At 39.3% G+C, this 14,779-nt stretch overlaps 1 protein-coding gene across 1 annotated transcript; it reads left to right on the top strand.

The window, feature by feature from the left end:
* The first annotated feature begins 5,032 nt into the window (after nucleotides 1-5,032).
* LOC124405455 (beta-1,3-galactosyltransferase 5-like) lies at nucleotides 5,033-7,959 on the top strand. The gene is made up of 3 exons (XM_046880344.1): nucleotides 5,033-5,109; nucleotides 6,275-6,849; nucleotides 7,180-7,959. Exons 2-3 carry the CDS (start codon nucleotides 6,285-6,287, stop codon nucleotides 7,668-7,670), a joined length of 1,056 nt encoding a protein of 351 aa, XP_046736300.1. The 5' UTR covers nucleotides 5,033-5,109; nucleotides 6,275-6,284; the 3' UTR covers nucleotides 7,671-7,959.
* Nucleotides 7,960-14,779: the final 6,820 nt, after the last annotated feature.

Below are 14,779 nucleotides of genomic sequence, written 5' to 3'. Positions count from 1 at the left end.
AACACGGGCACGCATACTCATTGCAAGTATCCTTCATAGTTCATACGTAACATAACACCGCGTGTTGTGTACCGAAGAGCCAGGGTTTCAATTGGGAATTGGAACAGTTTTGTCGGCAAGTATAATCGCGAGTGGGTGACCAAGTCAAGGTTGAAGGTCAAGGGTGAAGATTACCGACGATATAGAACAGGAGATCCTTTATGAGAAGATGGGTCCGGTACTAGATTTACATGGTTTATTGATTTCTTCAGTCACGCGTAATTAGGGTTTAAAAAACTTTTACCTGGTATTATACCTGGACGTGATTACTCCGAATGGGCAAGAAAACTTTGTTCAGGGTTACCCAACTTAGGTGTAGCATCAAAATGACAATGGTCGTTGATTAATACCCCGCGGCGGACTTGGTTCTGATTGCATCTGGATTGAAGCTAGAAGGGGTCTCTTATCAGTTCTCTGGCTGTAAAAGCGTTATACCGTTACTAAGTTTAGGAACTCGGTAACAAACAGCAAATGGTACCAATCTACGAATAGAACTTGGTGTTTCCGAATTACTAAAACTAAATAGATCGAGTTGTGCAGCTACGGATGTGACGCGGAAACTTTGGTTCTTGTTAATTAAACTCGAGCACAACACTGCGCTTCGACTTTGTCAGTTATTCAAGAAATTAGTGAGGGACAAAGAGGAGAAGAAAAGTTTTAACGGAGCATAACGGTAACATAGTTAGTGTGGATGAATTTCTTATCATCTTTTCCCGTTCAACTAAGTGCACGCATATTTAAAGTGCAGGCTGATTGCATTATTGACACTGCGATATAGTAGATGTAATGGCTCAAGATCGTCAACGCCTCACAGAGTGGCGGCGAGTGTTTTTTAGTTGTAAATTTCTTTTCTTGTACTCAGCAAAGACGTTGCAGCATTTATCCGATAACGCGTCATCTGCAATGGTTTTTATCCCTGTGCTACGATGTTGGATATTCGCGGTTTCCGCGTCTCGGTAAAACTTCACCGACGACGACATAAAATTACCCCATTATTTGCTCGAGGTAAGTGAGTGAAGAGACGGTCACAAAAGCTGCAGAATACATAAGTAGAACCAGGTTCGTCGGAAACTTGTGAAGAACTATGAAAGATTTGAATATTTATTCAAATTTCATTCAGTGATAACAATTGAGGGAATATAATTCTTTTGTTAAATTATACCAGAAACTGAATATCTTGAGCTGGAGGAAAATCTACAAGCTTTTACGCAATGAAGAGGAAAACTGTTCTTCAGCGTAAGAGATTAATGGAATTTTTGAAAATCACAGCAACGTGAAGCCGCGCAATTTCTGTTTATAAAAAGAAGAAAAAACAAAAAAGATAAAACAGGTGTTATTCTTGCTACCAAAAATACCGCAAGTGTTATCCATATGACTTGGGTTAACCGATAAGGTTCGACGCTGACTACACCAGCATATTTGTAATGAACCGCAGCATGAGCTCATGCTCACCAGGGGGTGGCTCAAGAAGGTGCGCCGAACGAGCAAATAAATGGGCTTAAATAATCCAGATTCTATTACAGGCGAAGAGGGTGCGGTCGGAGATGACGTGACCCTGTACACTACACAGTGTAGTGAACACCCAACTCGATGTATATGAGAGCTCGGAGGCGAGATAAGCTCGAATTTCTGGAATGCAAGGAATCTGTTGGTACAGAATCTGTGTAGATCAATCTGTGAATCTCCCCTTGAACGAAAATCGTTCAGCATTATATCACCTGCAATTAATTCGGAAAAATATTTGCGAAAGGAACTATATACTACAACTAAAAGAATTCTCTTTATCAAAATTGGATGATAATTATCAAATTAGTTACCGGGTGGTTGGGTTGATTTGATTGTTTGTTCGCACATACAGTGAACTGACCGAGTGTAGCTTAAAACCCGACGATAAGAATTTATTCCATCTTTTTTTTATTTATCATTCTCATAAAATCAATGATTAACAAATCACGCAGTGACGAAGAATGTCGGAATTTCGTTCTGGTGAATTTTTCGCGTTACGACACTTAGAGGTCTGAAGGGAAACTTGGCATGTGAAGCAGCTCTGAAAAGTGATAAACTAAATTGCAAGCTAATTTTGCTGGGTACATCGGGGTTTGTTTCCAGATTGTAAAAGACGGAGAATTCAAACGACTCTTGGATATATGAATTTTGTATTACAGTTGTAAACAGAAAACGAAATATATGCGTCAAGAAAACAAAGTTGAGCGAACAATTTATTGCCGAATAAGAAGACTGCTTCGGCTAGAATTTGATCGATCATTTAATCGTGTGCAGGAACTTCCAACAGCGTAACCGAACATTTCCTTAATCATGCAGCCTCTAAATTGTCGGTAAGAGTATATATTTTCCGTCAGGAAAGCCCCGACCTGGTTTCTCCTTCAAGAAATGGAAATATCTGGAACAGTTGTGTATACGATCTAATAATAGCTGATATACCGGGTGTAATGCTTCGGGATGTTCGGAATTTTCGGCACTGACGTCATCGTTGACCCAGGCGCAAAGGACGTGGCATATACAGTGAATCACCGCTGCGACGCGATGCAGAATTCTGTGGCTGCATTGCAGAAGGGCGTAACTGAGCGCTTAAACGTAGGACTTGTGCCGTCTATCTGCCGGATTCAACTATCAATCTCCGATGATTCATGTCAAGCTGAAAATATTTTAATTACCAAATTCGGTTCTAGTGTGTTTTGGGTTATTAAATGCTAATCGCGATTCACTTCGACAAGAAAGGATTTAATTCAATGATATGTCTGTATCGGGTGGTGGAGAATCCTTTCCACGAATCATTACGGATAAATAAATGTTATTTATTTATAACTTTGGTCAATCTTTGACTTGACCGAGGTTATCGGTATGCTTAAGTGACTTGTTTTGTTTATTTTTCCTTTTTTTCAACGTTATCGATGTATTCAGTGGAAAATCAAAGTGATCAAATACTGTTCCCACTCTAAACTCCATGGGTGTTAACTGGCTTAATTAAGTATTATTTTCATGCAGCACACGGTACAACCAAGTAACAGAATGGCGCGTCTAGACCTTCACATTGTGTCTCAATTGTAGGATCGCTAACAATATGATTGACATAGTTCACGGACGGAATTGAGAATAAGAAATTTTTCGGCGTATCTGGACATGGCGTAGAGTAGTAGGAACGGTTTGACATGCAACCGTTGTAAATATCGTTGAGATTGTTGACGGAAAATGCTTGAGAAGCTTTGATTTTGTAAAATTTTTCTTCCTTATTTTTTATTTTCATTTTATCATTCATCTATTTGCAAATAAAGCCTTCGTTATTTTTCGAAAGAATTTAGCGGCGTTACGTGATCACAAAAATACATGAAAAATTTCATACGAACTCCGACAAAGAACCGGTTTAACAAATTTAAACGTATAAATATATGGAGTCTATTATTCGAACTCCGGGATCAGAAAATTGAATTTAACGTTACGTAGGGCTCTAGATTATCATGCATCACATTCTGTACCGAAACGTGTTGCAGTTTCATAAACAGTGTATACATGATGCCAAAGGAATCATATGCGGTGATGTAATAAGCGGAACGTCTTAACACGGTCTTTTTTACAATTAGTCACGTGATCTTGGAAGTGTATACTTCAAACGAGAATATTAAGCTCTCTGTTCTAAAATGATAAATAACGTACGAGAGATGATAAATATTTGGTAATCCGTACACTTATTATACTGTTACGTGTGTGCCTTAGCTAATCATACAGTTGTGTGATGAACTACCATAGATATTTAGCCAATTCATTCAATATACATACATTATTTAAATACGATGTTTCCCGATAAGCTGGCGACTAATTTTTTAAATGCCATATTCATTATTTACTTAACATAACACACCTGGTTAAAAAAGGGGCTTTTTTTTGCAGATTCCGAACGCGTGTCTCAATCTTCTTTACCTTACTGTCAGCAACACGATAACGCAATTCAAACAAAGCTCAATTCTTGGCTAAAATTTGCCGCGAAAATTCTCGATAGCAGAATAAGTTTTTTTTTTTTTTTTCACTAAACTTTGCAAATCTATACCGTTCATTGAACTATTCCCAATATTTTGAACCGAGAGTATTTTGGTCAGGCTGCTCACGACCGATTGAGAGGCGAACTGCGCAGTCACCTTCGAAGCCGCACGAGCTGATGTACGAATTCGGCCTTTCACGTTCAGGGTCGATTTTTCGGCCCGGCTTCGAACGGAACGAACGGCTGTAGCTGGAACAGCCGGCTCGTCAGTCGTAACATATCACGGGATTGGAGCCAGCCGAGTATCCGTCGCGACGTAAATAAGTGGGGAAGAGTCGGGATGCTTTGGATTAGTGTACGCTGAATGCGAACGACGAGAAGGAACGCGTTCCAAATAATAGTGCTAGCTATCGACGACCGGAGCAAAATCGCGAAATCATTTTCCTGCTTCTTCGCGGAATCGTAATCTCGGGGCGACAGTGGAATGCGTTCAGACGTCGGGAATACCAAAGATAGCGTAACGCGCTCTGCCTGTTTCTCGCGTTCGCTTATCGGACGCTCTTTTTTACCGATCGCTAGTGGGAGTGTCCACGTGCTGTTTTTGCACGAAGCGCAGAAGTTTCCTCGCCGTCAGCGAGCCAGTAGCTCTGGCTAAGCCGGCGCCGTCAAATCTTCCTCACGGTATTCCAAGATTACTGTATTTGAACGTGATGGTTGTTAATTGTTTGTTATATTCGTTTTACAAATGAATACTCAAGATGACCGTCAGTTAATATTGGTTCACTCCTTTGGATGGCGTTGCAATCGGTGGAAAAAAGTGTTTTCGAGGTCTCACACTCACTTCAAACCTGCGGATGTGTTAATCAGTGAATTTTGATATGAAAAAAAAACGGTCAGCATTGTAGTTCAGGCAGCTTGCGGTCAGTCGGTTCTAAATTACACACTCGTCGACACGGTCGTTAGGTTTTTCCTTATTTCAATGTTCGGAAGTGTTTTTCGTGCTGGTGAATTGCCTCAAGCTCAACTCAATCATCGTCAATTCTGCTGCGGACAATTTGATTTTTCAGCAAACTAAGGTGGGATATTATCGTGGGTTTATGGGTATAGTTACAGACGTACTATTTGAGACAAGTTTCAAATACCGGAAAGATGGATTATCTATTCGGCTTTATTTAGATGTACGGAAGTCAGAATCGATGAAGTTACTGCAGGTCTCATGTGGGCGGAAAATTTTAATTTTTAAAATGGTATGCGAACCTTTAAAAAACAGTTTTGCCGCCATGTCGCTCGTGAGGTTTCATTCGTTAACTTCACACTGATTAAAGTACTGCCTAAACACCAATTTTTCGCAGGATTAAAAGATGACATCTTTTATTTAATTAATTTATTTATTTAATTTTCAACTTTCAAGCGTTCCGATAGATTTACCCGATAATGTTCGTCTTATAATTTTTCTGGTATCTATTTTAATCTGAGGTAAAAATAAGTTAGAGCTGAAAAATTGGACAGGTTTCAAAAAGTGTTGCGCTTAAAATCAAATTTAGTTTTCGATTTTTATTCGGGTTGCTGCAGATTCCAGCTTGAGTTTGGAAGTTCTTAGTTCAAAATATAGAACCAGATTTCAAAAAGTCTTACGATGGTCGTAAAACTTGATTCCCCATAACTTTTTAGGTAGCTGGTTTCGAATTTGTACTGAAAAAATTAAGGAGAAAAGATTCTTTTTTCGCCTACAAAAAGTCCCCGTCAGCTTCCACTTGTTGAAACATTAAACTCTTTTTTCTCGAGACTCCATTTTCAGAACTAGTGTAACGCATAGCTAAAAAAACTGAACAACCGATGTGGACGAAATTTGACTTACATTTTCTTAACTCTATTATCTAAAATACGGAACTAAATATTTTTGTTGAGCAGTAATTTCGGAAATCTTTAATTCACATGAGTGTTGGTTGGATAATTTCTTGAGTACTTCTAAACAATCCTGTGAAGTTTGAAATAGATTTACCGTTTAGTTACTGAGTTTTTAAATTTCAAAATTGAGCTATTTTATATTGTATAAATAGCGACTGGGACAAAAACTAATAGTTTCGAGTTGGTTGTTTTAGAATAAAATGTTTAGTACGGGAACAAAATATAAATGTATAAACATATATATGTTCTACCGAAAAACATATACTTTTTCTTCCTTATTACTTTTTATATATAAGCGATTTTGTTTTTACTAGTTTATATATTTATTTTCAGCTCCGGTGAGATGTCAGGGGATCGCTTCAACATTTGTGTATGTGGAAGACCATTTTCCAGGAGGATACTTGTCGCTCTGGTCTGCTTCATAATGTGTCCGATCTGTGTAATGGTGTTACTGAACACTCAAACTCCTGACTTCAAACTGTATATTTCAAATATGAGTGTATCGCCGGCTTACAGTTTGCCAACCACTGCAAACTCCTGCTTGCCTTCCAAGGATGACGTTCTCGTCGCTCACCCGGACAATGATAAAACAAGGTTGATCGACTTGAGGAACTTCACGTTCACGATTAACCATACCTGCAACAACAGCCATCCCTTAATAGTGGCTTTAATTCATACCGCACCAAAGAATTACGCGAAGAGAATGATTATCCGCGAGACGTGGGGGAAAAAGATTTACGGAATAATGGTATTTTTCTTCGTCGGTATGTCGACTGAATTTCAATGCAAGCTGGAGGAAGAGGATAAGACTTACGGAGACATCGTTCAAGGGAATTTTATTGACTCTTACAGAAATTTGACCTACAAACATGTGATGGATCTCAAATGGGCCAAGTATCACTGTCCGGGTAAGTAAGGCTCACTCTTACGTCGACGCAATACTAAAAAGTTGCAAATTTTCACCAACGATAAGCTTGCACTTCGAAGAATGCTTCTCATCACCTTCGATAGTTTGAGGGCATTGAGTGAAATATCATCGCGTTTACTGTAAACTCTTTAACCGCATCATTAGATAATTCAATTCTATTTATTTGTACTGATGGAGCTGCGTACATTAAATCATTCAATTAGACAAATTTTATTCAGTTGGACTGAAATGGTTGGACCGCATATTTGCGGTTCTTCATTATCGCCAACGTATAAGGATGGAAAGTAATTCGGTAATTTTTATTTTTCAGACGTCAAATACGTGCTCAAGCTGGACGACGACGTCTTCGTTAATACACCCGCAGTGCTTGCGTTTCTGGCTCGAAACATGTTACCTTGGGGTGAGAATCGAGTGATGCGTTGCAACCCAGCATCCTCTACAGTGCCGCAGCGCAAAGCCGGTGATAAATGGATGGTCACAAAAAAGGAATATCCTGGAAAAACGTATCCCGCTTACTGTTTGGGCTGGGTGATATTCTACACGCTAGATACCGTAAGTCTCTTGTACGAAGAGGCGCAGTGTACCCCTTACTTCTGGATAGACGACGTGCACATAAGTGGGATTGTCGCGAAAAAGGTCAACTTAACTTATACGTCGCTGAATTCGCAAATTCTGCGCGGCAAGAAGCTCAATGATTTCATCAAGTCCCCGGATGCTACGGTTGACTTCCTGGTCGCTGGACCGCAACTGACCGAGACTGATTCGAGGGCACTATGGAAGGCGGTCGTCTCCATTCAGTGACCTAGGTCGACGGGTGTGACGTGTGTAGTGCTCCTGCTCCTGCAAATGACTGAATTGACTAGGACTTATAGTGATATTCAGTGTATAATATTTCACAGTGACATTTCCGAGCATGGAATTCGCCTTATCCAGTATGAATCTGAATCTATTTGTTGAATGTGAATTGAATCTATATTCTGCCTGTGATCGTGGCCTTAGGTTCGGAGGTACCAATTTTGATAAATAGACATAACCGAGCAGAGGTTGACAGTATAATAATAGAACTGTTCTGTGCTAAGTGAGGAAAGAATTTCCACCGTTTTAAGTTCAAATTTACAATGTTGAATCCAGTATCTTCGGCTTGAAGATCTTTGTATTATATTGAATTTCTCAGGTTTTTATTCAAATACAAATCAACGGCAATTGCTTAAACGCCAATTAACAACGTAGCGTTTCATCATTTAAAACACTGTAGTTTTAACGTTCGGATATTATTGTGCGACTCCAAGCTTTCCGGAGGAAGCGTTATTCTCCACTCATCAAGTACGTAAAAGAAACTGAACTTTAAGGCTTGCTGTGTGATATAACGGAGAATAACCTAGACTTTAGCACGCTCCCTTAGCTTTATTGCACCCTAGACCATGCAGTGCAGTGTTGAACACGACGAGGCAACAATTGCATATTTATACAGAACTGTGGTTGTGGTCTGGTATCTGGGTTTGGGAAGAGGTTATCACAGTGTGCTAACCGGACATCCGTTTCCGTATAGGATTGATCAGGATGTCGCTGGATTAAATGCATCCACACAATTTTCATCATCACCTGCAGATAACGATTACGTATCACACTTAACTTGTTTTTAGCATTTAGAATTGACTGTTTGCCCTAAACTCCTGGGTAAGCTTCAGGAAGAGGACAATATTCACGGTAACACCATTCAGGGCAGCTTTTGGGAAGCTTACAGGAACGTGCTCTAAAAAACGACACGTCATGGCGCTCAAGTGGGCCACGTATCACTGTACAAGTGGAAAAGGGTGGGGAAAAAATCTAATTTTCCACTTTTGTGCCATCGCAAAAATTGCACTATATTTGAGCGAATATTCTTACGGAGTATAAGACAAGTAAGAAGACAATGTGATTCTTGAGTATAAGACGATAAGCACGTTCATTTCACAAACGTAAGTAACCGCAAGAACGCAAGCGGATATGCAACCAGCTGTTGGCGTCACAGTTTGAGAAAGCTCTTATTTATAGTAGATATGGTAAGAAAAAAGAAAGAAAAATATTTCAATGACTTTTCCTTATGTATCACACGTTACTCGAACTGGGTTTCTACGAAGACGATAAGAATGCCTTTATACACCCCGATATTTAAAGTTGAATTTCGTGACCGGGATGGATCGATCGAGGTGATATTCGTCGATTGTTGGTCAACATATTTATTTATTTCTTTGTCGACGTGCCGGCCGGGCCCTGCCAAATATCTTGAGACTTCATTGTAAATACATAAATGTTTAACATGACATTGATGTGTTACTTACAAACTAGTTTAAATTTAGTCAGATGCGATACATTTTCTTCCTTGTTTAATTAACTTTAATTACTATGGTAGTTAGCCATTGCCAAGTATAACATTTTTACATGAGAAAGATTTGCGACTGACCTAGGATTTCGTAGATCTTTGACCAACAATCTACGAAACTCACCTCAATCATCCAGATATCGGAAAACTGGAATCAAAGTTTCGCTGGCTTACCAAACTCAAGGCTTGGGTGTGTCGTGGGTGTTGACAATTGCTGCCAATCAATACTTTGGCGCGACTAGTAATTACGTCTGTGATCATGACGAAGATGGGTCCCCATCACCTCCATAGCTGGAAGTTTTCTACGTATTTGAAAGTCAACAGTAAATTGTACCGGACCCTGAATAGAACTTGTACTTTCAAATTATAACTCAAAGTAAGCAAATCCCGTTGTGTACCTTTCAAGTGTCGTGAAAACTTTGTTTCTAGCCGGTTAACTTATCTTGGTTTGATTAAATTCGAGCACAATGCTACTTGAAGCCATCAATTATGCAAGAAAAACGCGCAAAAAGAAGAAAGAAATACTCACCTTCACCGGAGTGATTGTAACATCGTTAACGTGGGTGAGTTGCTTGTCATCCTCTACCTTGGTCACGAACATACAAGGTGAGGGGTGAACGCATTATTGAGACTTTAGTGAGGTAGAATAACTCTGTATAAACAACCTGGTTATATTTTTTTTCCGAATTTTTATCTATGTAACGAAGCTTTGTGCAATGGGTTCAAGTTCATTAGGATTAAGGGGAAATTCGCAATGCTTTTACTCTCACGATATAGTTGCAGTATGTTTGCAAGTTGCTACATCTCGCGAAGAAAGTTCTCTAGCAACGAAAGATAAAAAAACTGCCGGCAAAGAGAGTGAAGAAATATAAAATACTTGTACATAAAGTCAAGTTTGGTTTTGGGCGAAGATTCCTGAAAATTACTGCAAATATTGATGTTCATAACTGTTATCTGACATGAGTCACCGATAAGTATTCATTTGTTGCTTCTCGCATTTTAGCCTGGAATAGAATTTACTCGCCCGCAATGATGATAAAAATAATCAACTTTCAGCATCTTTGTTACGCAACAAATTCTGTTACCAGATTCGTTTTTTATACAAACCGAATAATTTGCAACTGTCTTGTTGGCTCGCAATGGACGGGGAAACTCTTACAGGTAGTCCACGTTTATGTACATTATCGAGCCATTTTCTCAGTAGTGTCCGGTATGATTAACCCAATTGAGCCAAGCTATACTTGAAGTATGAAAGAATCAACAATTATGTTTCAAAAAATTATGTAAATTTTTAATGTTTTGGGATGTTTAACTTATTCGCTCGGCTGCTGATTCGTTCAGAGTTTTTTGTACGTCCAAAAGTATATCGTGCTACCAAGCTGTGCTAAATCTAATATAAATAGTAAATCTCGGAAGAGAGTAAGGTGAGGGAGTAAAGTAAGTAAGATAAGACTTCTGCAGAATCTGCCGCGTACGTGTTTTATCGGTACACTCCGCATTATTGTCAATCTCAAAAGCGTATAACCAAGACAAATTATCTCCAACATTTGTAATATATTTCAAACGTGAATGGTTCGTATTTGAAATACTTTTATCCGAAGCTACGTGATCGTTCAGAAACACCGGATGCAGCTGTGTGGAGTTATCTAATCAACGGGTAATAAGTTGGTGTACATTGTTGTCTAATCGTACTTTTCCACGTTGGAACTTGTCCTAAACTCCAGAGTAAGTTTCAGGAAGAGAACAATATTCACGGTGACAACATTCAGGGCAGCTATCGGGACCCTTACAGGAACCTGACCTAAAAACACGTCATGGCGCTCAAGTGGGCCAAGTATCACTGTCCAAGTAAGAAAGGCTTCTTGATTTACTTGCCGGTGTGATTACAAAAGATCATCCTCCATACCTAACGTCGTGAAGCTGTAAATATAATTCTCCATTTTTTGCCATCGTAACAACTACAGTACACTTGTGCAAATATTCATGCTGATATAGAATACCATGTGGTGGAGTATTTAAGATAAGCATATCAATTCCACAAACAGAAGTAACCACAGGAACGGTTACGGGAAGTTTGATCTCTTGTGTATATTATTATAACAAAAAGAAAGAATAACGATATTTCAATGTATTTTCCTCTGAATCCTTGACGCTACTCAATTTCTGAATCTTCACAACTTGTAAGTGTTGAGTTTTCATTTCTTATCTCCCGAACGTAAGTCAAATCGAAATCTGACTTTTTTTATTCAAAAGAAGTTCAATTCATCTAGAAAAGTTGCCTGGTATGATGATGTGATTTTTTTCAGACAGTAACACTAATGCCCACTAAAACCTCGCAGTTACAGATTTTCCGGAATATTATTACTCTTGCAATAAAATAAATAAAATATATGCTGAAGAAAAAGTTTTCCCCCGTGTTATTTTTATAAGTAACTTTGATCACAAAACGGACTATCTTAGAGTTGAGGTGTTTTTTTAATTATTTGAAGTTGATTGGGGGGGGGGGGGGGGGGGTGTCAACATCCGCTCACCCTGGCCGGCCCAAAAAGGCTACTCTTTAAGTTATGCAGTCGATTTTCTGATCGTCGGACCATAAGTGGTTGAGGGTGATATGAGGGCGCTGTGAAAGGCGATCGTCTCGACTCTAACTTAGTCTGACACGTCGGTGAAACAGTTACATACACGGAAGAATTCAGCACAAAGGAAAAGATATGTGTATGGGGTTATTTGTTCTCAAGTGAGCGTGGAAATTCGCGTGTATAAGTAATAGTGTTTTAACGTTCGGTTATCTGTGATTATTTTGGACAAAAAATCGCTCACATTGAGTCTCTGCACGTGAAACTAGATGTCATTCGTACTCGCTAATTTATAATTGTTCCTAGAAGACGATATACATGTATTCATTTGCTTGCAGGAGCTTTTTTTAACGGAACTTTTCGTCTCAAAATTGATTTGTAGTACATTCTTCGGCTGTTGTTCGATCTTGCGTTGAATTGATGTAGCGTGAACTGCACTAAAAGCATAATTTTTAAGATACGATAATTTAAAAATTGATTTATTATCTTTATAAGCTGATTTTATCCTGTAAAACTCATTCTACTATCGCAACACAATTTTACTGCACTGTGAGTAATGCCAACGATTAGACCGTACGAAAAACACAAAGTTATGTAAAAATAAGTGCATTTTCTCATTCCATATGCAAGAATTTGTTACGATACCCATGAAACGGAAGAAAAAATTATCTCTGACCACCGAGGTTACTACTTGAGCTGAAAGTCGTAGGACAACGCTGGTACGAGGGTATACATGTACGTAATTTGATTTCAAAAATTTCGTAACAAATGAATTGCGGAATGCAACTTCTAGCTTAAAATTGTAAAACGTTGGTCTTTGCGAATATGACAGGCAAAATATTACAGATAAAAGAAGCCAAACTCTGAACGAAAGACGAACAACCTCAAATTTCACTGCAGACGCTAAACTGTGCTGGACCCGAGACACCGCTCGATTGGCAAACGTCACGTAACCACGTGAATATTCATGGGACGTTGATTGTGGGTATAGGTCTGGATTTTGGACGGAATTCGTGCCGCTCTGTGACCATCGCGAATCCGCAGGTCTGTTCCTGTGGATTCAGAGTGTGCAGCTTGAGGAGGGTCAGACCCAAGTGGTGTGACTGATTTCTAATATACGCATAAAAAGGTTGAGATCAAGGTTTAAACCGCGGAGGTTCAGAGTTGGAAAAATCTTTTCATACCAGGCTTGATCTGGTCGGGTAACACAAGAAAAAGATCGCTGTGACAAGAAAGGTTTTGCGCGAATCTCACCTGCTTTATCACTTGTCTGTGATCGTTATCTCCCCTACGCCTGTATTAAACGTTATTCCCGTTCTGTCACCCTTTTGTCGAGGGAGGCAGAACTTTGCACTCACAAACATGTGTTCCAGGTGTTACTAACGATAAGCGGGGATCAGAACTTTGGTCGGTTACCCATCTCAGGGTAACTGGACGTACAATGAAAGTGACTCTCGTCGCTGATTAATACGTCTAGAAGGCTGCGTTATTTATTGCGTTTCTGATTACTATTTCTCAGCACTCTGACTGCGCAGATGTGACTTAGAAGTACAGAGTAAACGGTTCTGCAGTTCGTGGGAGAGGAGGATTGCTTCCAATTCCACCGTGGTGAAAGTCTTGTGCTTCGCCGTTGTTGTGTCTGATCTCGATGGAACTTCTCTTGAGAATGCTGTTGTTTGCAAACGTGAATTGTGATGTAAATCGATAAATAAAAAATATATTTATTCGATTTCAATCAAGTGGGTGTCACCGCATCATTTGTGTAGGGGGTGAGTCGCCGTCTGAATGTAATTGCAAATTGATTACGGGGTGATTACGAGGTTCGACGCGTTGTTGAAACCGCGTTGTGTGGTAGTAGAAAAGTTTGAGGATCGTTAACACCATCGAGGTTCTTTCGTTTTTTTCTTTTTGTTTTTTATATTTTTGCAGCGAGTGATAATTGCCGACAACTTCTCGTGTCGTAGGTAAAATTTTTACACCAGCACTGTGAATAGTGTAGTGATCGTCGGTGTGTGCATCTCGTTAAAACTTTCCGAATAACTAGAAAAAATGAAAAGGAAAGAAAATTAATGAAAAGAAGAGTGGTGAAAGAAAAAGGAAGAAACTATAGAAAACTCAGGTTCTATTCTAATTATAATATTAATGAAGGCTCAAGAGTGAAAAAAATGTCTGAGAAAATCGTTGAATACGTACGTCTCGCCAAGTGAACCCGGTACCAAATTAATACTTGATATAGCACACGATCATTTGAATATCAATCAGGGTTATCCTCAGTAATTTGTATTATAATCCTCAATCGGATGCTACGCGATAGAATTCATCTGTGAAATCATGCTACACTCGAATGACTTGAAATTGATGGAAATAGTTAAACGTATCTGGAGCTGTTACGTTGAATGAAATTTTGTGAATTGAAAAATCGAAATAAAATGTTTATTATCGCCTGCGTGAGTAAATTTATGATATGCATTTGACACGAGGTTAAGTACTGTTTAATTAATACGTCAGAATTCTTGTGCGCTAGAAGTGTTTCAGCGGCATAGTAAGATTAGCAACGCTTTTACTTAGCAGTTTAACTAACAATAAGCTCGACAACTTGTGCAAGAAGTCGCGGAACGGTACCGTGAACTTGTGTCGGTAGGGCGTCGAAATTCTTCATTATACAAATTTACGGTAGTCGTAAGTCGTAAAGAGAGTCCTAGGCAGAAGGTGAAACTGAGTTCCAACGGCAGGAGGAGAGAAGGAAGAGGGGGGATTCATCCGGCGAGTAAAAACTAGAGCTCGACAAGAGTGACTTGAATTTCGTGTCACATTTTGCTTAAATGCAAAAATAAAAGTAACAAAATGGCGACGAAATAACGGTAGGTAAGTGGTGTGAAAAATTGCGCTTTAAGCCGTCCGATGTCGAATGCAACAAGAAAACAGAAGCCTCGTGCAGGCAACGTTCAAGGGAATTAAGCCGAGTGATTTCG

This window comes from Diprion similis, chromosome 4 (assembly GCF_021155765.1).
Source record: "Diprion similis isolate iyDipSimi1 chromosome 4, iyDipSimi1.1, whole genome shotgun sequence".
Lineage (NCBI taxonomy): Eukaryota > Metazoa > Arthropoda > Insecta > Hymenoptera > Diprionidae > Diprion > Diprion similis.
This window is presented reverse-complemented; position numbering and strand designations above follow the sequence as displayed.